The following is a 25700-nucleotide window of genomic DNA, read 5'->3' on the forward strand; positions in this document are numbered from 1 at the left end:
TTCTTATCCTCGGGTCCATGACAAACACTTCCTCGTGGTCTGGTGATGGTGAACGCTGTCAAGCCACAGCTGATGTATGGTGACCCCTACAGAAGTTTTCAAGGTGAGAGAGGAGCAGAAGTAGTTTGCCATTGCCTGCCTCCTTAAATATCACAGAGCATGTACCTCAGCCTGGTTCAATGCCCTTCCATCGGCTTTATCGGAAGGAAAATATGCTCGCATTCCTTATGACCTCTGTCACTGTCCGTGCCAGTTGGGAATGATAGAAACTGTTGAATGTGGGATTTTATATTGTAGTTTCTATCAAGACATTTGAACTCAGAACACCTCTACAATGTCGTCTAAATAACCACTTTTATATCTCTCCAAATATTTGCCTCTTCTTCCTAACCCATTTCACAGAGGCTATTGTGACGACAAAAGGGGTAACGGTAATACAAGGAAGAGGCCTACAGAAACAACATTACATCAATGCAAATCTTCGTCCTGGTCAACGTTCACAACCCTGTCCCAGTTTATCTGTTCTTACTTACATGGGTTTCAGTCAGAAAGTAGAACTGAGAAAGGCTCAGCCACTGATATTTTTTTCTGGAGTGTAATACACTCGGCAACGCCTCTCGGCAACAAAGACAGCTCCACGGAACCTTTTCTCTACAGACTTGTTTCCGGATACACAGAGGTCGCGGCTCGCTGGGTTTAAACACAAACACTGAGGAGAGAAGGGTATTTTTTTTAAAAAGATGCAATTAGATTGTAAATCTAGACAAGCCTCCACAATAATTTCCCCCTGCCAGGGCAGATTTGGAGAAAGCGGGGAGAAAATCCAGGTCTCTGTGGTGCGAAAGGCTCTGGTTGGTTGCCAAGCCATTTGTTTTGAAGGTGTTCCTTACCTGAGGCTACTGGCATTTTGCATCCTATACCCTGTATACTGCAATAATAGCAAAATTGTTCAGCTCCTCGACTGTTCACAAGAGGTTGTCTCCTTATATAGGACCGTCAGTGGTGGGACTGCGCAGATTACTGTGTTCAGTATCCTGAGTCGCCACATCTCAAAAAAGGATATTGAAGAGATAGAAAAAAGGTGCAGAGAAGGGCAACAAAAGCCTGGATGATTGAGGGCCCTGGAGCGTCCCTTTCCAGTTGAAAGAGGCTGCGAAGCGCTTTGGGACTCTTTTAGTTTGGAGAGGGAGACGACTTTGGGGGGGGGGATAAGATCTGAAGCACCATTCGTAATAGATTATAGCATAGACCGGTAGTCCTCCAAATGTGGTACCACCAGAGAATTATGGGGCTCTCGACACCTGTCTACGCTCAGAACCAGGGGCCAATTCATTGAAAATGCTGGGGGGGGGAAGAATGAGGCTGACTAATAAAAAGGAAACACTTCTTCAGGCACGGGCCAGGATTAGTCTTTGGAACAGCCCTGGCCCCTGCCACAGGAGGTGGTGATGAACACTCTACACTGGATATCAGCTGTCCGGGCCCTGGACAGATTTATGGAGAAGTTCAAGTAGGGCCTGCAATTAACTTGATCCTCTTTGATCTGGGATTGCAAATGCCTTAATAGTTCAGGTGCTCCGAGAGACCACACCAGCCGCAGAAGGTGCCTCCTGCTTTCACCCCTGCTGTATAGGGTCCCAAAGGCATCCTGGTAGACCCATTACTCTCTTCTGGGAGTGAGAGCTGGACTAGATGGACTCTGGTCTAATCCAGCTGGCTTGTTCTTAGAATGTGAATTTTAAACTTTTTATATTTCATTTTCCAGGATATTTGGTGATTATATTGTGCACGCAGAAAGCCTGAGGTTCAAGCCCTGGGCACCTCCAGTTAAAAGAATCTGCCAGCTTTCTCCACTTGAGACTTAGGAGATCTGGTACCATTCAGAATAGATAATAACTGGACCAGAAGTCCCAAATATGGTACCCACGGACACTATGGGGCCTGACACCTGTACTGGGACTAGTCAAGTGTTTTTAAGAACGTGGGTGGGGCTGGGGGGGGTGGTGTCTAGCAGGGCTTCTGACTGGACAATGCAGATTAAAACAACACTATTTAGGGGGCACAAGCCACACGGTGCTGATTTCATTTTCTTACTTATTCCTCTTTCCAAGGCCCCTTCCGCACACGCAAAATTATGCGTTTTCAAACCACTTCCACAACTGCTTGCAAGTGGATTTTGCCATTCCGCACAGCTTCAAAGAGCACTGAAAGCAGTTTGAAAGTGCATTATTCTGCATGTGCAGAATGAGCCCAGGTGTATTTTTTTAAATTACTCTTCTTCTCCCCTGTGGCTTCTTCCTTGTATGTGTATGTGGCTCCACTTCCCAGGGCGGCCATTTTAGGGTTGTGCCCACCATGTGTCGGAACGCCCCATGGAATTCTGGGAAGCCTTGAGCTAGCCAGACCAGTGGCATGCCTGCTCTGATATAACGACAGCTCAGAATAATAGGGGGGGGGGGGGGGGCAACAAAAAGTAAGCACAAACACATCTTGAAAGCATGAGTCTGTTTTACCTAGTAAAGGAAATGAAAGAAAGAAAAGAAAGTATAAGTCCTGATTTAAGATCATATTCAAATAAACTTCAGCCTTCAGATATTACACTTTATATTCATTTTCAAGTCTTAATGTCTCCAAAACTTTATTCCATATACTTAAGAACATAAGAAGAACATAAGAACAAGCCAGCTGGATCAGACCAGAGTCCATCTAGTCCAGCTCTCTGCTACTCGCAGTGGCCCACCAGGTGCCTTTGGGAGCTCACGTGCAGGATGGGAAAGCAATGGCCTTCTGCGGCTGTTGCTCCCGAGCACCTGGTCTGCTAAGGCATTTGCAATCTCAGATCAAAGAGGATCAAGATTGGTAGCCATAAATCGACTTCTCCTCCATAAATCTGTCCAAGCCCCTTTTAAAGCTATCCAGGTTAGTGGCCATCACCACCTCCTGTGGCAGCGTATTCCTAACACCAAGCACTTCAAATAAAAGTGTATGACGTGGCCCCACTGAAGACTTGACGAGATCAGACCGATTAGCCTAGTGGGATTCAGTGATAATAGTTCTTTTGATATTAAGGGGTTTCATGTCATAATCTTTCGTTTGTTTTTGCAGTAAATCTTTATATTCCCACCAATGTATCACGATGCATCCCAAATCCGTTCTGAACCAATATCACCCGTATATATCACCCGTAGAACCGTTACGCACAATTCACACAACCATAAAAATGACAAAACGACAACAAACAAAACCACTTTTGTTGGAAGCACACGGAACAATGTATTGGATATATTAAGGCTCGAAAACGGATATGAAGTGTAATATCTGAGGACTGAAGTTTATTTGAAGGTGATATTAAATCAAGACTTATATTTTAAAGATATAAGTACTACATCTCTTTGAGCCAACAGCTGCACAATCAGGATGTTTGTTCCGGGGGGAGGATTAATTATTAAATAAATATAAATAAATAAACAAAAGGCAGCTCCCTGCCTTATTGGACATGACACCCAGGAAGTCCTATGAACTGTGGGACGAGCAAGGGAATCGGATTCAGACGACGTAGTTTCCATTATTTTTACAAGAGCTGTTTCAAGCGGCTTTCTGTTCCAAGGAAATAAAATAGGTTTCTAGACTGTGAGTTTATGTCAACCATCCTTGACAAAACTCTATAATTCCCGAAGCCTAAAGAAAGCCCAAAATATTTTGAGAGACCCGTCTCATCCAGCACACTCTCTTTTTGAACTGTTACCATCCGGCAGACGATACAGGTCTATCAAAACTAGGACAAAGAGGCTTGGAGACAGCTTCTACTCTAGAACTGTGGCTATGCTGAACTCCGCGGCTTCGTGTTGATGTGTTTGGGGCTGTGTAGGGATGGGTGGAGGAAGGGGAAAGTGAGGATGGGGTATGAGTCTGAAATTGTGTGCATCGAGGAATGCTGCTGTAAATTTCGTTGTGCGTGCACAACGACAATAAATGCTTATGCTAAATGCTTATGCTAAAACAAGAAAGAAAAGGACCTTTGTACTCACAGTCCGAGTATTCTGAGATGCCTGAAATTGCAGCAATGTTTTCGGACAGGCAGTCCGGCTGTAGAACCTGGACATTTAACTGGGCGCTCCATTCCACTGAAGAGCAAAAACAGCCAGGCATGTACAGGGAAACAGCCACACAAGCAAACATTTTACTGGGAGATGCACTCAGAAAGCTAACTAAAGCAGTAGCTATAATATCACGACTCTTTTCTTGCTGAGTTCGCAAGTTGACCGAGAAGTCAAACTCATTTCAATGGATAACAGTTCCATGGATAAGCCCAGGATTTATCCATTGAAGTTGATTCTCCAGAACACTGATGCTAAACAGTTTTGCACAGGCAAAACCTTTAAAACTGTTTAATGCATGCCCTCTGATACCGTGTTTCCCCGAATATAAGACAGTGTCTTATATTAATTTTTGCTCCCAAAGATGTGCCATGTCTTATTTTCAGGGGATGTCTTATGTTTCCTGTGTTCTGTTCGTCGGGCATGCTTCCAAACAAAAACTTTGCTATGTCTTACTTTCGGGGGATGCATTATATTTCGCACTTCAGCAAAACCTCTACTATGTCTTATTTTTCGGGGATGTCTTATATTAGGGGAAACACGGTAGGTTGCAGGAGGAAAATAGCTAAGAGCCCAAATCAATGCTTTCAGATAACCTGCTGTTAAAAGAGGAGCCAAATGATGCAAACTAGAAGAAGAGTTTGGATCTGTACCCCACTTTTCTCAACCAAAAGAAGTCTCAAAGAGACTTACATACTCCTTTCCTTTCCTCTCCCCACAGAAGACACCTTGTGAAATAAGTGTGGCTGAGAGAGTTCAGAGAGAACTGTGAATAGCCCAAGGTCACCCAGCAGCAGTGGTGGGATCCAAAAATTTTAGTAACAGGTTCCCATGGTGGTGGGATTCAAACTGTGGCGTAGCGCCAATGGGGCTGGGTGGGGCACGACGGGGGCGTGGCTGGGCATGCGGAGGGCGGGCACTTGGGTATTGTGGCAAGGACTTGGCAGCGCCGCCGCGCTGGTCCTTGGGCGGGAAACGAATGCACACGAGGCGAAGGTCGTCAATGCCACGCGCCGCCGATTGCACCTCCTGCTAGACTGCTTCAAGTTCTGCGCGCTACTGCTGAGAGGAGGGGCGTAACTAAGGCAAAAATCACGTGGCAAAATCACCAATCAGTAACCCCCTCTCGGCACACACAAATAATTAGTAACCTACTCTCGGGAACCTGTGAGAACCTGCCGGATCCCACCTCTGCCCAGCAGGCTTCATGTGGAGGAACAGGGAAACAAATCCAGTTCACCAGATAAGAGTCATGTGGAGGAGTGGGGAATCAAACCTGGTTCTCTAGATTAGAGTCCACCTGCTCCGAACCAATAACCCACACTGTTTATATTAAAAACTGTGATCTTGTCACTGATAAAGTTGGTTACTATGCAAAACCATCCAAAAATCACTGAAATATTCCTCCCGCCATACACAATGACCAGCAAGTTAATAATAACAATTAGACACATTGAGTGCTGAAATACAACCAGTTTTTAGTAAGGAAGAACGGGAAAAAAAATAATCCAAATGATCTTACATGTGCAGCTCAGTAGGTTCCAGCAGCACAAAAATCCATTACTGGTGGTGCCGAGAAGGTATTTGGAACAACTTAGCCTCCCAAAGCAGAGGTTTCTGGGAAAATGAAGGGTAAAGAAAGTTCTAAGTTGTGCCTGCACGAAACATCACTAGAAAATCCCCATCTGGGTCACTTTTTCGATACAAATGGCTGCAGCAGGTCGGTCGACTGTCATCTTTCCTCAGAAGGAAAAGGCTGTGGCTCGGTGGCAGACCATGTGTTTTGCATGCCCTGGTTTAATCCTCACAATTAAAAAGGAAGAGATATGTAGAAGTGAGACTTCCAGGATACATTTATCAGCTCCCCGCCATGGCCAATTGGCCATGCTGGCAGGGGCTGATGGGAATTGTAGTCCATAACATCTGGAGTGCCAAAGGTTTGCCATCATGGTGGTAGTAGGGCAGTGGTAGCAAACCTTTGGCACTCCAGATGTTATGGACTACAATTCCCATCAGCCCCTGCCACCATGGCCAATTATTGCATGCTGGCAGGGGAGCCTGATGAAACCAGTCCCATAACATCTGGAGTATAGTACCATCATGTGAGGATAGGGAAAGACCTCTGCCTGAGACACTGGAGAAATCTGTCAGCAGACAGTACTGACACTGATAGAACGCAGTGGCGTACTGCTAATGGGGACATGGGGTATCCCATGAGCCCGGGCGCACACCGTTTTGTCACGGGGGGGCGAACACGCCCCCACACCCCTGAGCTGCACGCTGCTGAACCTTGCCCCCTCCCCCCCGGGCCTCCTTGAAGGCCGGCTTTTGCTCTCCCCAGGCCCTGGAGATGGCAGGAGCCAGCCTGCAGGGAGGCCAAGGGGGGGTGGCAAGGGGCGGCCCAGGAGCCAGCCTGCCGCTGTGGCACCTGTCTGAGCCCCCCTGAGCCCCCCCACTAGTTCCCGTAAGTGGGGTGCAGGTAACTAGGCTGGGGAGGTGGTCATGCCCCTGGTACGACACTGCTAGAATGTATGTTGTTATATTGTCCATTATATAAGGGCAACTGTTCCACACGTCTCACCCCTAGTCTATCGAAGTTCCCAGGAAATTTGGGGAAATTCTACAAATAACCTCCTTGCAGACAGTTCCAACAAGACCACCTCTAAAAGGGCCAAATTCTGTGCTGAGACATCCATCCTTTCAACATTTTAACAATGTTTATGTATAGCTAATTACAGAAAAATATGGTTATGGATTTTAATCTCTGCATATTAATTTCATATTTGTATGCAAGTTGTGTTGTTGCGCTGATGCTGACTGCTTTTTTGATTGTAATAAATGTCTGACACTGCTTGACTCTGTATAAAGCAGATTTGTGTGTTCAAAAATGCCCACTTTTTAGGCAAGCAAGTATCAGTCATTTTAGCATACGCAATTAAAACACTGTTTAAATTTTTTTAACCAAAATAGAAGAAGAGTTTGCATTTATACCCGCCTTTCTCTCCTGTATGGAATCCCAAAGTGGTTCACAAACTCCTTTTCCCTGCCTCTCTCCGCAACAGACCCCTTGTGAGGTAGATGGAGCTGAGGGAGTTTTGAGAAAACTGAATGGCCCAAGGTCACACACAGGCTTCATGTGCAGGAGCAAGGAATCAAATACAGTTCATCAGATAAGAGTCTGCCGCTCATGTGGAGGAGTGGGGAATCAAACCCAGCAGTGGTGTACTGGGCCTAAATGGCACCGAGGGGCATGACCACCTCCCAGTGCCCCCCCCAGCTCCCCACGCTCCTCGTGCACCACTTATGAGAGCCAGCAGGAGGGGGGGCTGGGAGCGGGGCTGGGGGGCAGCTTAAATGGGTGCTGCAGCGGCAGGCTGGCTCCGGGACCAGCCTGTATGGCGGCGCCCGCCTGGGCCGCCTGCCACGAAGCCCTGCCCCCCGGCCCCCCCACAGGAGCCGGCCTGCAGGGAGGCTGGGGGCGGGGCTTGGTGGGGTGCGGCTTGAACGCACGCTGTTTTGTCATGGGATGGCACCCAGCACTCCACCACGTGATGAAACGACGGGCCCCTGGGGACATTAGCGGTACGACATTGAAACCCAGTTTTCCAGGTTAAACTCCCTCACTTTTAACCACCAGCTCAGGAAGGAGACCTGAGGACTGCTCTGGCAAGAAGCAGGATCCGATGGCCCTTTAAAAGGCTCCAGAGCCAAGGACAGCGTCAGGTGAGGTAATCTCTCGGCACCTTAGCCAGCTTTGTGGTGCTGGGCAAGAGGAAGTCCCAACAGAAGGCAAAACACTGACTCCCGCGGCAGCCGACAAGCAGCCTGGGTGAAGAGCCAACTGGGTCACAGCTCAGCATCTCATCTAGGTGAGATGGTTCAGCAGAAATGCTCATGAAAGCAGGGGGAGAGAGCAGGAAAGCAGGGGGAGAGAGCAGGAAAGCAGGGAGAGAGAGCAGGAAAGCAGGGAGAGAGAGAAGGAAAGCAGGGGGAGAGAGCAGGAAAGCAGGGAGAGAGAGAGCAGGAAAGCAGAGGGAGAGAGCAGGAAAGCAGGGGGAGAGAGCAGGAAAGCAGGGGGAGAGAGCAGGAAAGCAGGGGGAGAGAGCAGGAAAGCAGGGAGAGAGAGCAGGAAAGCAGGGGGAGAGAGCAGGAAAGCAGGGGGAGAGAGCAGGAAAGCAGGGGGAGAGAGCAGGAAAGCAAGGGGAGAGAGCAGGAAAGCAGGGGAGAGAGCAGGAAAGCAGGGGAGAGAGCAGGAAAGCAGGGGAGAGAGCAGGAAAGCAGGGGAGAGAGCAGGAAAGCAGGGGAGAGAGCAGGAAAGCAGGGGAGAGAGCAGGAAAGCAGGGGGAGAGAGCAGGAAAGCAGGGGGAGAGAGCAGGAACACAGGGAGAGAGAGCAGGAAAGCAGGGAGAGCAGGAAAGCAGGAGGAGAGAGCAGGAAAGCAGGGGAAGGCGATTGAAGAAGGCAGGGCAAGGAGACTGGGGTTAATTGGCAGGGCAGGGTGAGAGGATTTAAGAGGGGTTCTGATGCCAGGCTGGGAAGGAGAGAGGAAGTGTGGGCCGTAGCCAAAGCCCATACTCCTGGGGAAGAAGAGGGCGGATTTGGGAGCTGTAAGCCTTCCTCCTACTCATTCTATCCCTGTCCTGGGGCTCAGAGAGTGCCCCTCCCCAAAAGCAGAGCAAGAGGGCTGAGAAAAAGAGAGGGACTTCACAGTCCTTTAAGGAAGTGGGGAGACTGATGTTTACATTGAGACACATTAGGCTGGGCCAACGTTTCCTTGTCCCACTAAGCAGCTGTTACCTTTCTTCGGCTATAATTTCCATGTGCAATCGCATGGGTAGACTTTGGGACAGGTTCTGTTTTACGAGCACACAGTTCTCTGACTACGCAACCCCCCCCCCCCCACTGTTCCCCCTCTCAAGCAAATATTTATTCTGTAAGTATGGGCTTAACCAAGATCAAGAGAGACGTGTCAGAGACCAACTGAAGAGTGATAGCTCCCCACCAACTCCACTTACGATAACCCTGGTGTCAAAGGGTAGCAAAAAATATTTATGCTTTCCGGAGGTTTTTCACCAGACGGGTCAATAAACTGGCAGCGACTGGCTGCAGCCAGGTTTAAAAGGTGCTAAGAATTCAGGTACACCTTTTTATCACAGGAGGCTGTGAATTCACTCGGTTAAAATGTTTTGTTCTGCAGAAGTGAAGCCAGCAGAGGGCAATTTGAGCCACACAGTTCAATGAAGCGGCTCTCACACTTGACAGAACCACACATGTAACCTAGGTACAAGTGTCAAAGTTCCAAAAATTTAAAAACCATGGGGAAAACAAAGGTTTGGGTTTTTTTTTAAGCTCTCCATGGGGAGAGAAGGGGAAAGAGATTGCTTTTTTTGGGGAAAATATGCAATACTTTCTTAAACCAAAACTGTCTTACCTCTTTTACCATCATCTGCGAAAAAAACCTGTGAGCGTATTCTATGCTAAATCGAAAATGAGATGATGCACTTCGGTGTTTGCCATGGGAGAAATAAAGGAAGGACACCCACCACCCCCTCAAGCTGAAATGTAGCAAACACAATTTTGAAGTAAACAGAAGTTTCATGGGCAACCCATAGGAAGGCCGCTCTCCTTGCTACATCTAACAGTATGTCAGCATCACTACGTTCCTTCTACAGCAGTGGCCACTCCTTTATCCCTCCTGCCCTCAAATTTTTCAATGCCAAAGTCGCCTCGAGATTGCTTTACGGAGTCCCAATTTGGATTCAAGCTATTAACCACTCCTTGAATTCCCTTCAATCCAGTTTTTTTCATAAGATAACTGGACTCCCAAATTGGGTGCCCTTTGTCTGGAGTTAGGTCAAAACTCCTTGGAATCAGCCGCTTGGCTGAGGGCTTTTAGATTCTGGCTGCGAATCCATTTTCTCTCGGGCTGTAATTCCCTGGTCCACCGTCTGCTCTCTGACACCCATTCCAACCCCTGGTTTTCCATAATCGAAGAAAAAATGGCCTCTATTGGACTGTCAGTGGATTCACTTTGCCCTTTGTCCTATTCAGAAGCCTATAGAAAATTAAAAGGTCAACTATTAGATAGAGAGTTCTGTAACCTAATCACCGCAGCCAAGAAAACATGCTCCCCCCTGTATTTTTCTCTCCCATTTGAACAGGGCCACTTGGCACACTACCTGTATTGTTTAATAAACCCTGCTCAAAGGAGAGCCAGAATGCTCGCCAGGTTTAATGTTATGCCTTCTGCCTTGTTACATGGCAGATTTAACAAGCAAGAAAAGGCTAAAAGATTGTGCCCGTGTAATGATGGCTCAGTTGAATCTCTGGCCCACCAATTACGACACTGTTTCAGATTCAAGGAAATCAGATCCAAGTATGTGAATCTTACTCCTTTACATTTACCCGATCTCCCCGATTTATTTAGATTACACTACTTGCTGGACAATCCTGATCCTTCTCTGTTTGATAGTGGCAGACTTTCTCCTGGAAATTACTAAATGCCAGTAGATTTCCCTCCACTTAACATTTATTTCCTGTACTGTATATGTTTTTTTTAATCAGTTTTTTTTACTATTGTTGTACTGTTGTCTATGCCAATAAAGGCTTGCTTGCGAAGTAAACAGAAGAAAACCTCTCTCATTCAGTCACAAGCAGGATTGCCAAACTCCAAACTCGCAAAATTACAGTTTCTCTCGGACTACGCAGATCAGTTCCCCTGAAGGAAATTACTGCTTTGGATAGTGGACTCCATGGCATCATAACCAGCTGACATTACTCCCTTCGCAAATATCCCCTCCTTCAGGCTCTCCCTCTCCAATTCCCCCCTCCCCCAATCTGAAGTTTTTAATCCTACGAAGGAGTCAAGTTTGAAAGAGGAGCGTAACACACCGTATTGTTCCCGGAGGGTGGCAGAAAGTAGACTTCAGGTCCCACGTTTCTGAGTCCCACACAGTGACTATTCCTTCGAAGCTAACTGCAAGCAAAGAACCATCTTCGGAGAAACAGCAGTTTGTTGCCTGATAGTTGTGATAGCTTCCTACGAAATCGCAGGTCCAGTTTCCGCTCCGGCCTGTCGAGACAAAGACATTCGCTGTTGAAACAAGCTGACACGTCTTTAATGACAAACAGGGGGAAATGAAACAGCAGAAGGGCAGATCTGATCAGATTAAGACCCCAATGCGTACGTTCTTGAAGACTTCAATGAAATGTGATCTATGGGACGGCATCTCCCCCTATGGCTTTCATTAGACTCTGCTGCTTAAAACCTTAACTTGCTAATTTTGGCATACCTAAGGAGCTGTTTTTACTGTACACCGCCCTGAACCCTTCGGGGATAGGGCGGTCTATTAAATGCAATAATAACAATAACAACAACAACAACAACACAACAACAACAACAACAACAACAACAATAATATGTGTGCCACAACTACCATCTGTCTGTGACACAGAACTGGTGGAATCACAAACCTGAAAAGGTCACTGAAAATGAACACGTAAAACTACTCTGGGACTTCCGAATTCAGACTGACAAAGTTTTGGAACACAATACTCCTGACCTCACAATTGTGGGAAAAAAAGAACATAAGAACATAAGAACAAGCCAGCTGGATCAGACCAAAGTCCATCTAGTCCAGCTCTCTGCTACTCGCAGTGGCCCACCAGGTGCCTTTGGGAACTCACATGTAGGATGTGAACGCAATGGCCTTCTGCGGCTGTTGCTCCCGATCACCTGGTCTGCTAAGGCATTTGCAATCTCAGATCAAGGAGGATCAAGATTGGTAGCCATAAATCGACTTCTCCTCCATAAATCTTTCCAAGCCCCTTTTAAAGCTATCCAGGTTAGTGGCCATCACCACCTCCTGTGGCAGCATATTCCAAACACCAATAATCACCAATGCGTTGCGTGTTTAGAAGTGTTTCCTTTTTATTAGTCCTAATTCTTCCCCAGCATTTTCAAATGGAATGCCCCCCTGGATTTCTAGTATTGTGAGAAAGAGAAAATTTCTCTCTGTCCTCACATTTTCTACCCCATGCATAATTTTATAGACTTCAATCCTTCCCCCCCCCAGCCGCCTCCTCTTCAAACTAAAGAGTCCTGCAAAGCGCTTGCAGTGCCTCTCCTCATAGAGGAAGGTGCTCCAGTCCCCTCCAGCATCATCCTTGTTGCCCTTCTCTGCACTTTTTTCTATCTCCTCAATATCCTTTTTGAGATGCGGCGACCAGAACTGGACACAGTACTCCAAGTGCGGTCGCACCACGGCTTTATATAAGGGCATGACAATCTTTGCAGTTTTATTATCAATTCCTTTTCTAATGATCCCCAGCATAGAGTTTGCCTTTTTTACAGCTGCCATGCATTGAGTTGACATTCCCATGGAACTATCAACTAAGACGCCTAAATCCCTTTCCTGATCTGTGACTGATAGCACTGACCCCTGTAGCATGTATGTGAAGTTTGGATTTTTTGCCCCTATGTGCATCACTTTACATTTTGCTACACTGAACTGCATTTGCCATTTCTGGGCCCACAAGAAAGTCACAAAATGGCTGTCACGGGAGATGGAGCCAGCCGCAAGAAAGTGTGGATAGTTGATGTTGCAATTCCTGGTTGCAATTCCTGGTGACAGCAGGATTGATGAGAAGCAACTGGAAAAACTTACACGATACGAGGATTTAAGGATTGAACTACAAAGACTCTGGCACAAACCAGTAAAGGTGGTCCCAGAGGTGATCGGCACACTGGGTGCAGTGCCTAAAGACCTTGGACGGCACTTAAAAACAATTGGCGCTGACAAAATCACCATATGTCAGCTGCAAAAGGCCACCCTACTCGGCTCTGCACGCATTATTCGTCGATACATCACACAGTCCTAGATGCTTGGGAAGTGTCCGACGTGTGATGTAATACAAAATCCAGCATATTGATCTTGTTTGCTGTGTATAACTGTTTTTGTATCAATATAATAATAATAATAATAATAATAATAATAATAATAATAATAATAATAATAATAATAATAATAATAATAATTTTAAAAAGTGCAAGCACAAAACGCCTGCCACAGGAGGTGGAGCCAACTACAAAATGGCTGCCATGGGAGGTGAAGCCAGTCACAAAATGGCTGTCACGGGAGATGGAGCCAGCCACAAAATGGCTGGCACAGATGACGGAGCCAGCCATGAAGTGGCCCCCACCACCTGCCTCTTCAATCACATAGTGAAGATTCGTGAGATGTGGCAGCAGCTGCTGCCAAAACAACATTTCAAAAAAAATGCCAAACAAATCTCCAGTAGCCAACTGGAAGTCTGGCGGGACAAAAGCCCTATCTGGCCCCACTCACTTCCTAAAAACACTTGACAAGCACTAGGAAAGATGTCGGCGAGGATCACTGCTCTAGGAGGAGACTGACAGAAACAAAGGAGTCCCTCTCCATGACCTCTTGAAGCCTCATAAAGGTCACTTTCACCACAGCAAATCAAAATAGTTTTGAAGAGAATCCAGACTGCAACGCACGGCCCGGAAAAACAGACCTCCCCTCCTGCATGACAGAGGAATGAAGCAGATCCTAGAGAAACAGATCCCACACTTACTTCCCCCGTCAGTCTCAGTCAGCAGCATCCAGACTTTAAACCGTCCATCTTTGCCTGCTGTTACAACGGTTGGGGTGGCACTGTCGGGCTCTTCCATGCCACGAAAGCACAGAGCTGTGACGCGATCCTCATGCGGCATATTTATTTGGGTGTTTAGCGCAAAGCTAAGGCAAAGGAAGTAAAAATAAAGGAAGACAAATGAGAGGAAGAAAAAGAAATGTTTTCACGTGGTCAAGGGTGACCCGCCTTGGCCGTCCACTGTGGTCTTGGGTGCTAGTAATTTCAGACAAGGGCTTCAGAATCGATGCCTGGCAAGTAGCTGGGGGCTGGAACAGGTGGCCTATAGCACTCCCCTCCCCCCCCCGACTCCAGGACTGTGCATCTGCTGGACACTTTACTTTTCACTTTATCTCCAAAATCTGTTTATTCAGTGGGTGCTACAGTCTTAATTTATTTATTTGATTCAATTTATATCCTGCCCTTCCCCTTGTGAGCTCAGGGCGTCTTCCGACAGAAAACATACGATTAAATGTGCGTCTCCAGATCCAATAGAAGCCCCCCAATGGCGACAGCACCACCTGATCTGTTAAAATGCAATACTTGAAAACCCCTGACAATACAGGTAAAAGGGAGGAAGGGGAGAGGGAGGCCATTAAGATGAAACGACCGTAGCTGCCGCAACTGTCCGCCTGGCGGAGCAGCTCTTTCTTACAGGCCCTGACGGAATAAGTCCTGCAGGGCCCAGGTCTCATTGGTCAGAGTGTTCCACCAGGTCGGGGCCAGGGCTGAAAATGTTCGCGTACCTGGCGGGTACGGGGTTCACTCCCTGACATCAATAAGGATCAAGCGGCAGGTGATGTGAAACACCTTTGCCTGAGGCCCTGGAGAGCAGCTGCCAGTAGGCAAAACTGACCCCGATGGACCAGTGCTAGGGAGGGATCGTGGTAGAGTGGTAGAGCACCTGCTCTGGCCTGTAAAGGATGCAGGACCCAAGACAAGGGGGATATGATTGAAGTCTACAAAATTATGCATGGGGTAGAAAATGTGGACAGAGAGAAATTTTTCTCTCTTTCTCACAATACTAGAACCAGGGGGCATCCATTGAAAATGCTGGGGGGAAGAATTAGGACTAATAAAAGGAAACACTTCTTCACGCAACGTGTGATTGGTGTTTGGAATATGCTGCCACAGGAGGTGGTGATGGCCACTCACCTGGATAGCTTTAAAAGGGGCTTGGACAGATTGATGGAGGAGAAGTCGATTTATGGCTACCAATCTTGATCCTCCTTGATCTGAGATTGCAAATGCCTTAGCAGACCAGGTGCTCGGGAGCAACAGCCGCAGAAGGCCATTGCGTTCACCTCCTGCACGTGAGCTCCCAATGGCACCTGGTGGGCCACTGCGAGTAGCAGAGAGCTGGACTAGATGGACTCGGGTCTGATCCAGCTGGCTTGTTCTTATGTTCTTATGACTTTGGGCTGATCTGCCAGGCAACCTAAGCGCGAGCACCTTTGCTTCTGCTCGTCGTAAGCCCAGAGCTTCATCTGCGCTTCCGGTTCGCCGCCCTTTTCTTCGCGCTGCTCCACGGTGGCCAGCCAGCTGCCGCTGGAGTCGAACGCTGCCTTCACCAGCTCCACCTGGTTCAGACCGTGCTGGTGGATGTACTCCTGCTGCACGATGTCCAGCTGCCGGATTTTAAGAAGTAAAATAAGCTCCCAATCTCAGACACGGGGGATTTGTCACTGGGGAGACCTGGTGGGGGTTACAGTGAGAAACCAAAAAAAACAAGGGGGGGGGGGGAAGAATCACACACCCTCCCTTACATTGTTAAGCAGACGTGAAGCGAGCAGTTATACCTTAAAGTCAAAGTGCTGAACCTACTGATCTAATTGCTGCCCAATCCCTTACCGTAGAGGTCTCCAATATTTTTGGGACTGCAGGTAGAAGAAGAAGAAGAAGAAGAGTTTGGATTTATATCCCCCCCTTTCTCTCCTGCAGGAGGCTCAAAGGGGCTGACAATCTCCTTGCCCTTCCCCCCCTCACAACAAACACCCTGTGAGGTAGGTGGGGCTGAGAGAGCTCCGAGAAGCTGTGACTAGCCCCAGGTCACCCAGCTGGCGTGTGTGGGAGTGCACAGGCTAATCTGAATTCCCCAGAGAAGCCTCCACAGCTCAGGCGGCAGAGCGGGGAATCAAACCCGGTTCCTCCAGATTAGATATAGGAGCTCTTAACCTCCTACGCCACTGCTCAATAAACTCTTATATACGCTCCCAACATACCCCAGCTGGGTGACCTTGGGCTAGCCACAGTTCTTCTGAGCTCTCTCAGCCCCACCTACCTCACAGAGTGTTTGTTGTGAGGGGGGAAGGGAAAGGGGCAAAGTGGTTAAGAAAAGGTGTACTCTAATCTGGAAGAACCGGGTTTGATTCCCCGCTCTGCCGCTTGAGCTGTGCAGGCTTATCTGAGGAATTCAGATTAGCCTGTGCACTCCCACACACGCCAGCTGGGTGACCTTGGGCTAGTCACAGTTCTTCTGTGCTCTCTCAGCCCCACCTACCTCACAGGGTGTTTGTTGTGAGGGGGGAAGGGAAAGGGGCAAAGTGGTTAAGAGCAGGTGCACTCTAATCTGGAAGAACCGGGTTTGATTCCCCGCTCTGCCGCTTGAGCTGTGCAGGCTTATCTGAGGAATTCAGATTAGCCTGTGCACTCCCACACACGCCAGCTGGGTGACCTTGGGCTAGTCACAGTTCTTCTGTGCTCTCTCAGCCCCACCTACCTCACAGGGTGTTTGTTGTGAGGGGGGAAGGGAAAGGGGCAAAGTGGTTAAGAGCAGGTGCACTCTAATCTGGAAGAACCGGGTTTGATTCCCCGCTCTGCCGCCTGAGCTGTGGAGGCTTATCTGAGGAATTCAGATTAGCCTGTGCACTCCCACACACGCCAGCTGGGTGACCTTGGGCTAGTCACAGTTCTTCTGTGCTCTCTCAGCCCCACCTACCTCACAGGGTGTTTGTTGTGAGGGGGGAAGGGAAAGGGGCAAAGTGGTTAAGAGCAGGTGCACTCTAATCTGGAAGAACCGGGTTTGATTCCCCGCTATGCTGCCTGAGCTGTGGAGGCTTATCTGGGGAATTCAGATTAGCCTGTACACTCCTACGCACGCCAGCTGGGTGACCTTGGGCTAGTCACAGCTTCTCAGAGCTCTCTCAGCCCCACCTACCTCACAGGGTGTTTGTTGTGAGGGGGGAAGGGCAAGGAGATTGTAAGCCCCTTTGAGTCTCCTGCAGGAGAGAAAAGGGGGATATAAATCCAAACTCTTCTTCTTCTTCTTCTGGCAACCCAGTTGGGTTTCAAGGTAAGAGACTAACAGAGATGGTTTGCCACTGCCTTCTTCAGCTATCCCTTGGTGGTCTTCCATCCAGGGTCTAACCAGGTCTGGCCCTCCTTAGCGTCTGAGATCTGGCTCGATCAGGCCAGCTGGGGCCATCCAGCTGAGGGCCGATTGACTCCTAGCTTCGTAAGCTTAAATGAGGCATGGCTTCGTCCCACTGTAAAAAACCCCCAGTGTTTTCTGAGGCAGGGCAAAACAGAACTCAAATAACTTGACAGAATAGAATCATTCCCTCTATGACAGGAGTCTGCAACCTGCGGCTCTCCAGAGGTTCATGGACTACAATTCCCATCAACCCCTTGGCCATGCTGGCAGGGGCTGATGGGATTTGTAGTCCATGAACATCTGGAGATCCGCAGGTTGCACACCCCTGCACTATGAAAAGGCAACAAAGTGAAGCTGAATTAGAGTGTTGTGGGTTTTCCGGTTTATATGGCCGTGATCCAGCAGCATTTTCTCCTGACTTTTCGCCTGCATCCTTGCCTGTTCCAGCCACAGATGCAGGTGAAATATCAGGAGAAAATGCTACTGGAACACGGCCATACAACCCGGAAAACCCACAACACTCCAATGATTCCAGCCGTGAAAGCTTTCAACAATGCACTGAAGCTGAATTATTTGTGCCATGTTTAAGACAGCCAAGACGGAACACAAGAAAGTGGGCATTTCTTCACGTGTTTCTTTTTTAAACAGCGCACAAAAAAGAAGTTGCACAACAATGCAGGATACCAATTGACCGAGGCATGTTCAAGTCTTCCAAATCATGCCATGAACAATTCACTTTTTACCCTGTTATCTTTAACGTTTTCTAACATCCAGCCTTATTGTTTATTTTTACTCATTTATTGTGGCCTACTGACCCACACAAATTAAACAACCATGTAAAAATCGTTAAATAAAAACCACACCAGTCAAATAACTGAGCAGCAAATAAATTGTAAACCTGTGCTAGAAACAAACTGGCAATACACAAGTATTGTCAAAGGCTTTCACGGCCGGAATCACTTGGGTGCTGTGTGGTTTCCGGGCTGTATGGCCGTGTTCTAGTAGCATTCTCTCCTGACGTTTCGCCTGCATCTGTGGCTGGCATCTTCAGAGGATGATGCCAGCCACAGATGCAGGCGAAACGTCAGGAGAGAATGCTGCTAGAACACGGCCATACAGCCCGGAAACCACACAGCACCCAATGCACAAGTATTTACACGAAAAATCAACATCTGAGGAAATGTACTCGCTCCCTCTTCTATACTACATTGCTACTTTCAGGTGGCCCATGAAATGCACAAATGGGACTGTGGGCTTAGCTTACATTGTATAACTGCTTGTCATTTTGCAGTGAATAGAACTGCAGGTGACCCGGTTTGCCGTTCAGAACCAAAGCGTTTGTTCTGGGGTCCACCATCAAGCCGGTCTTGACGTCGCTGCCTGGAAGGAGAAAGACAGTCTGAGGTGGTAGGTTGTTTCTTCTGCCAAGATGATCCCCCCTCCCGCCCCCACGTGCTCAGATTATGTTTTTAAGAACGAACCTTTGATCAAGCCTTGGATTACTGCGGAGACTCTCAAACTGCTGTGTATGATGGTTATTTCTGCATGTATTGGAATAACAGAAAAGAGTTACAAGAAGGAAGGCTTACACGAGACAAAACCTTCTTAATCAGGAAGAGAATGGCTAGATGGGTGGTTTTTAAAGACAATAAGAGTTTGGATTTACACCCCATCTTTCTCTGGTGAACTAGATTAGCTTGTGCACCCCAACACACACCAGCTGGGTGACCTTGGGCTAGTCACAGTTCTTTGGAGCTCTCTCAGCCCCACCTGCCTCATAGGGTGTTTGTTGCGGGGGGGGGGGAAGGGGAAGGGAAAGGCGTTTGTAAGCCCCTTTGAGTCTCCTTACCACCACCCCGAAATCTAGCCCTGCTGTATATTTAGAACAGCTTGTTAATTTTAAGCGCAGATGGGTCATGACAAGAGCAAGGTGCAACTTATTCCCCGCGGTCTATTTTCAAGGTCGTTTCCTTAACATCCCACAAAGTGAGCGTTGTTGTCGGTACTGTCCCAACGCCATGGACTCAGTCCCTCATATCCTGCTTTACTGTTCGAGGTATAATGATATTAGAACCGATCTGGGAGCTTTACTACCTCTAGAATTTATGTTTCTCTCAGACAAACTAAAAATGTCTAAGCTATTGAACAGCCCTAATGTAGAAATTTCTGAAGCAGTTGCTACATTTTTAATCCGTGTTCTCCATGATATATAACAATGATCCTGTTTTTGTACTTGGAATGTATGGTACTTCTGGTTTATGCCTAATAAAGGTTATTGGATTGGATTGATTGGAGTCTCCTTACAGGAGAGAAAGGGGGATATAAATCCAACTCTTCTTCTTCTGCTGCTGCTCCCCCCCCCCCTCCTGCTGTAAGGAGATTCAAGGAGACTTACAAACTTTTTCTCTTCTTGTGAGGTAGGTGGGGCTGGGAGAACTGGAACTAGCCCAAGGTCACCCAGCAGGAAACAACCCCAGTTCCCCAGATAAGTGTCTGTCGTTCACCAAGCCTGGTTCTCTAGATTAGAGTCCACCGCTCTCAACCACAGCTGGGTCTCGTGGTTAATATGTCGGAATCGACCCTCTCTGGTGGCTGTGTTCACACCTGCCAAATGCAGTGGTGTGTCCTCTTCATCCTGCTGACCGTTGCCATGCACAGAACTGTCCCCCGGCCACAGACTGCCCCGCTGAGAACTAACTGCATGCACAAATTCTCAGAGCACGTGCTATTAGGGCATACAGTCAGGGTGGACTCAGCAGGAAAGTGTTGGCTAATTAAGGAAACCTTTCCAAGCTCACTAAACTATGAGCAAAAAAGATAGAAATGAAGAACTGTGACTGCCCACCCCCTTGCCCTTTAACATTTTGGATGAAGAAGAGTTTGGATTTCTATCCCCCCCTTTCTCTCCTGTGAGGAGACTCAAAGGGGCTTACAATCTCCTTGCCCTTCCCCCCTCACAACAAACACCCTGTGAGGTGGGTGAAACTGAGAGAGCTCTAAAGAACTGTGACTAGCCCAAGGTCACCCAGCTGGCGTGTGTGGGAGTGCACAAGCTAGTGTGGTTCACCAGATAAGCCTCCACAGCTCAAGTGGCAGAGCAGGGAATCAAACCCGGCTCCTCCAGATTAGAGTGCACCTACTCTGCAGCAGTGGCGTAGTGGCTAAGAGTGGCTATGATTGAAAAACTTACTGGTTTCCATGGTGCTGCTGCTGGACTTGACTCTTAACAATTCTGTTGCGGACCAACACAGCTATCCTCTGAAACCTCCTTCCCGACAGAGAAATGCATCTCTGAAGATGTCAACCGTAGATGTGGGCTAAATGTTAGGAGCAAAGACTACCAGACCACAGCTGCACAGGTTAGAGTGCACCTAGATTAGAGTGCACCTACTCTGCAGCAGTGGCGTAGTGGCTAAGAGCAGGTGCACTCTAATCTGGAGGAGCCGGGTTTGATTCCCTGCTCTGCCGCTTAAGTTGTAGAGGCTAATCTGGTGAACCAAACTAGCTTGTGCACTCCAACACACGCCAGCTGGTTGACCTTGGGCTAGTCACAGTTCTTCTGAGATCTCTCAGCCCCACCTACCTCACAAGGTGTTTGTTGTGAGGGGGGAAGGGCAATGAGATTGTAAACCCCTTTGAGTCTCCTATAGGAGAGAAAGGGGGGATATAAATCCAAACTCTTCTTCTTCTCTTTAACCACTATGCCATGCTGGCTTTTCCAAAAGACCAACACTCGGAATTATTTATAACCTAGGCAACATTTCAGCATGGCTGACTTGGAGACAGAGCTGTTTTAAAAATCTTTGAGAAGCAAATGGTGTCTCGGAAACAGTCCAATAAGGCTCACTTGCTTCCTGGGCTGCTAAAGAAGGAGAATCCAGATGAAGTGATAGGGAGAAGGAATGTTGCCCCGGATATATAGATCCCCAGTGAGATTCAAGGCGGATTACAAAGTTAAAAGTAAAAACAGAAAACAGGCTGTTGTGGGTTTTCCGGGCTGTGCGGCTGTGGTCTGGTAGTCTTTGCTCCTAACATTTAGCCCACATCTACGGTTGACATCTTCAGAGATGCATTTCTCTGTTGGGAAGGAGGTTTCAGAGGATAGCTGTGTTGGTCCGCAACAGAATTGTTAAGAGTCAAGTCCAGCAGCAGCACCATGGAAACCAGTAAGTTTTTCAGGATATGAGCTTCTGAGAGTCAAAGTTCTCTTCATCAGACACCTGACGACATCCCATGAAGGGAACTTTGACTTTCAAAAATGCAGAGCCGGCATGGTGTACTGGTTAAGAGCAGGTGGACTCTAAGCTTGTTTGATTCCCTGCTCCTTCATATTACCGGCAGACACTTATCTGATGAACTGGATTTGCTTTTCCGCTCCTACACGTGAAGCCTACCGGGTGACCTTGGGCTAGTCCCAGTTCTCTCAGAACTCTCTCAGGGACACCTGCTTCACAAGGTGTCTGTTGTGGGGAGAGGCAGGCAAAGGAGTTTCTGCGCTGCCTTGAGACTCCTTATGATTGAGAAAAGCAGGGTATAAATCCAAACAAAGCAGTGGCGTAGGAGGTTAAGAGCTTGTGTATCTAATCTGGAGGAACCGGGTTTGATTCCCCACTCTGCTGCCTGAGCTGTGGAGGCTTATCTGGGGAATTCAGATTTGCCTGTGCACTCCCACACTAGCCAGCTGGGTGACCTTGGGCTAGTCACAGCTTCTCGGAGCTCTCTCAGCCCCACCTACCTCACAGGGTGTTTGTTGTGAGGGGGGAAGGGCAAGGAGATTGTAAGCCCCTTTGAGTCTCCTGCAGGAGAGAAAGGGGGGATATAAATCCAAAGTCGTCGTCGTCTTCTTCTTCTTCTTCTTATATTCCAAGAATCTTCTTGTGCTCTTAGTTGCCGCTAGACTCAAATATACCTGCAGACCTGAGGAAGTTGAACTTCTGGACTTTTTGTCTTTCTGCCACTCTGAGCTGCTGACCCCAAAACATGTCGGGGAGAGATAATGGGAATGTCAGATCTGCTGGGTCAACATTGGAGTAAGCCAATCACAGGCTGAGATCCCAAGGTTCTCTCATATAACAGTGGAATGTATTGCCTCCTGCTTTCCAAGAGGGAATCCAACACAGAGTTTGCACGATCTCCTGGCTAGGAGGATCTGGCTTCGCTTGGATACAAACACTCAATCCAGCTGGTTTGTAATGTTCTTTGTATGACCAAGCTTTGCACAAGCTGTTAAAACACAGACGCGCGAGCGGCAGACAATTGTCGGAACTGGAAGAAAACAAAACTGCCCTTACTGTTATCTGAATGCGAGGTACACAAGACTGTTCCGTCGGGCGAGACAGAAATATTCTGGATCGTGGATCCCAAACGAGGCAAGAATTCCTTCTTAGAGTCCGATCCATCTCGCCACTGGACCAGTACCGATTCGACCCCGCCACTCAGAAGGCTGGTTCCTGTCCATCAGAACAAAGTAAACGTGCCATAGAAACAAATCAATACACAAATATGTATTTTACATGTTTCTCCATACGCATACACAACGTTTCTCGCACAATGTTATTTTCTGCATTAATTAGACAGGCTGGGTGTACTCTTGACTAAACATTAAGAAAAAATCCTACCCACATCTTTTGCTTGTGGTAGAGGGGCTGATTTCCCCCCCCCCCATTCCTCAACTCTTTGACCCCTGGACACAGCATGGGTAAGACAGTGGAGTTGGCGAAAACTGTACCCCCCTTGCCCCCTTGGTGCTATGCCACTGCCGAGTGCCCAAACTGGGGCGACAGCGTGCATGCCCACAAAGAGGGCTCTGAGTGCCACCTCTGGCACACGTGCCATAGGTTCGCCACCAGTGTCCTAGACGATAAGAGCAACAGAACTGCCTTGGCTGTAGTTAAGTTCCTTTCAGAGGCCGTAAGGATCAAACAACTTATGTTTAGCTTTGACAAATGATGCCGATTATAAAGTATAAATTATGACATTGTTCTGCCTGCTTTTATCTTATCATAACTGCTCGTTTTATATGTAATTGGGTCAGGAGACGTCAATAACTGAATTCATTCAACCACTTTTTTGTCTCTTGCCTTGAAAACCCCACAGGGTCGGCGTAAGTTGGTTCTGGCTTGATGCAACTTTGCACATAACAAACAGTCCTTCGGGCGCTAAGACCTGTCTAAGGTCACGTAGCGAGTCCATGGCTGATGTGAGCTCCTTACCTTCTACAGAGAAAGCAAGATCCATCACTTCGTCATGATGCCAGTGCAGCGTGGAGAATGTGTACTCTCTCTTGTGATGGAAGTTTCTCCTGTCGGGGGCAAGAGCCGTCATTTAAGGAGGAAGCATTCTAATATTCACTGCCTTGCCCAGGGCATAGTCACATAAATGTATGGGCTGAATATACATTAGCTAAAGGCATAAATCTAAACCAATGGAATAAAAAAGTATTTATGGTATTACAATAGTCTTTAACAACAACAATACTGGGCCAAATGACAGCCTCGCGAATGTGCATAGATACAAGGGGCCCGTACTGATCCTAACCAATATTTAGCTAATAATAATAATAATAATAATAATAATAATAATAATAATAATAATAATAATAATAATAATAATAATATATTTGTATACCGCCCTCCCCCGGAGGGCTCAGGGCGGTGAACAACAAGGTATATAATAGAGCACAAAATAAAATCAATAATACCAAAATTAGTTAAATAAGTAATTATGGCTCTATACACATTAAAACCAACCCTATTAAAATGCAGCTTCCAGATACCAAACATAATAGATGGCGGCCTACTATCAGATCCCCTAAAAGTCCCCTAAAAGAGGGGAGGAGGGGGCAGCAGGTTCCACCAATGTTATGGGGGGGAGCCCATCAGCGACCGGCCTGTCCAAAGGCCCGGTGGAACAGCTCTGTCTTGCAGGCCCTGTGGAACTCATTAAGATCCTGCAGGGCCCGCACAGCTGGAGGGAGAGCGTTCCACCAGGCCGGGGCCAGAGCTGTAAAGGCTCTGGCCCGAATGGAGGCCAGTCGCATCATTGAAGGGCTAGGGGTCACCAGTAAGTTGGCCTCTGCTGAAATATACCACAGAAAATCTGAACATGCATCATAGTAACAATATATCATACAATTGCCTTGTTCCCATAAGTTTTGGGTAGCCAGGGTTATCCTTGCAAGTATAATGAACTGATTCACAGACTCTGGCTTAATATTAAGAATAAAAAGGTAAAGTTTCCCCTTCAGTCATGTTTGACCCTGGTGTACCACTGCAAGCAGTGATTTCATTGGCAAGCCGTTTTTGTGGGGTAGTTTGCCATTGTTTCCCCTGGCTATTCTTTACCCCCTAGCTATGTGCTAGGTACTCCTTTACCGACCAAGGAATGGATGGATGGCTGAGTTGACCATGAGCCAGCTGCCAGGATATCTGACCCACAGGGGGCTCGAACTCCTGACCGTGTGAGTGTCAGTGCAAGCACTTAACCACTATGCCACGCAGCTTGTCAAAAACATTAAGAATACTTGTGTCTAATTGAATTGCTTACCTGGAGTAAAGGTTCTGTACTTTGGTATATTGAACGGGCCAAATTGTGGTAAGGTTAGCTCACTTAAGCGGCTAATAAAATGCTCTAGATCGACAAATTCTATGAACTTAGGCAAATCGTGAGAGGGCAGGAAGGAAAGAGTCTGGTCTCATCTCTTGCGGACCTTTCTTACATGCTCAGGGTAATGATGATCACCACTCCCACACACGCCAGCTGGGTGACCCTGGGCTAGTCACAGCTCTTTGGAGTTCTCTCAGCCCCACCTACCTCACAGGGTGTTTGTTGTGAGGGGGGAAGGGCGAGGAGATTGTAAGCCCCTTTGAGTCTCATGCAGGAGAGAAAGGGGGGATATAAATCCAAACTCTTCTTCCTCTTCTTCTATTCTGCGGTCAGAAAGGAGTTTTCCTCTAGGCCAGCTTGGCCAGGCATCCTGGAGGTTTTTCGCCATTTATGGATGTAGAGAAGGGGTCCCTGAGGTAGGGGTGTGTGTGTGGGGGGTGGGGGGGGAGGCAGTTGTGAATTTCCTGCATTGTGCAGGGGGTTGAGACCCCTTCCAGCTCTCCAGAGACAGATAAGGTATGAATGCTTTTCCAGTGGGTTTTTTCAAATAACTTTTAAATGATGGCTTCCTTTCTCAATACAGCAAAAGCCCAGATGGTAAGCTATTCTTGTCAGAGAGGTTTAGTTATGTAGAAGAGAGCAGGCCCGCACGTGAGAAATCCTTTTGGTTCTGAACCAGCAAGCTAGACCTGAACTTGCCAAAGCTCCCATGCACACAATGTCAGAAGGGATAAGAACACAGCAATACTTTATCCTTGCATTGTCGAAGGCTTTCACGGCCAGATTCAACTGGTTGTTGTGGGTTTTTTGTGCTGTGTGGCCGTGGTCTGGTAGATCTTGTTCCTAACATTTCGCCTGCATCTGTGGCTGGCATCTTTAGAGGCGTATCACAGAGAGAAACTTCTCTCTGTGTGACACCTCTGAAGATGCCAGCCACAGATGCAGGCGAAACGTTAGGAACAAGATCTACC

General features: G+C 47.6%; 1 protein-coding gene across 2 annotated transcripts in view; it reads right to left on the reverse strand.

Annotated features, from left to right (window-relative positions):
• Positions 1-25700, reverse strand: part of WDR75 (WD repeat domain 75) — a 48638-nt gene that overhangs the window by 7598 nt on the left and 15340 nt on the right. For both annotated transcript variants that reach the window (XM_048486856.1, XM_048486855.1), the window contains exons 7-16: positions 23337-23425; positions 22416-22574; positions 18606-18665; positions 18389-18504; positions 15204-15379; positions 13695-13858; positions 10989-11169; positions 5620-5714; positions 4029-4124; positions 534-709 (exon numbers count right to left, since the gene is read on the reverse strand). In XM_048486856.1, the coding sequence (XP_048342813.1) occupies positions 534-709; positions 4029-4124; positions 5620-5714; positions 10989-11169; positions 13695-13858; positions 15204-15379; positions 18389-18504; positions 18606-18665; positions 22416-22574; positions 23337-23425 (1312 nt within the window). The remainder of the gene's footprint in view (positions 1-533; positions 710-4028; positions 4125-5619; positions 5715-10988; positions 11170-13694; positions 13859-15203; positions 15380-18388; positions 18505-18605; positions 18666-22415; positions 22575-23336; positions 23426-25700) is intronic.

Source organism: Sphaerodactylus townsendi, linkage group LG02, assembly GCF_021028975.2.
Source record: "Sphaerodactylus townsendi isolate TG3544 linkage group LG02, MPM_Stown_v2.3, whole genome shotgun sequence".
Taxonomy (NCBI): Eukaryota; Metazoa; Chordata; class Lepidosauria; order Squamata; family Sphaerodactylidae; genus Sphaerodactylus; species Sphaerodactylus townsendi.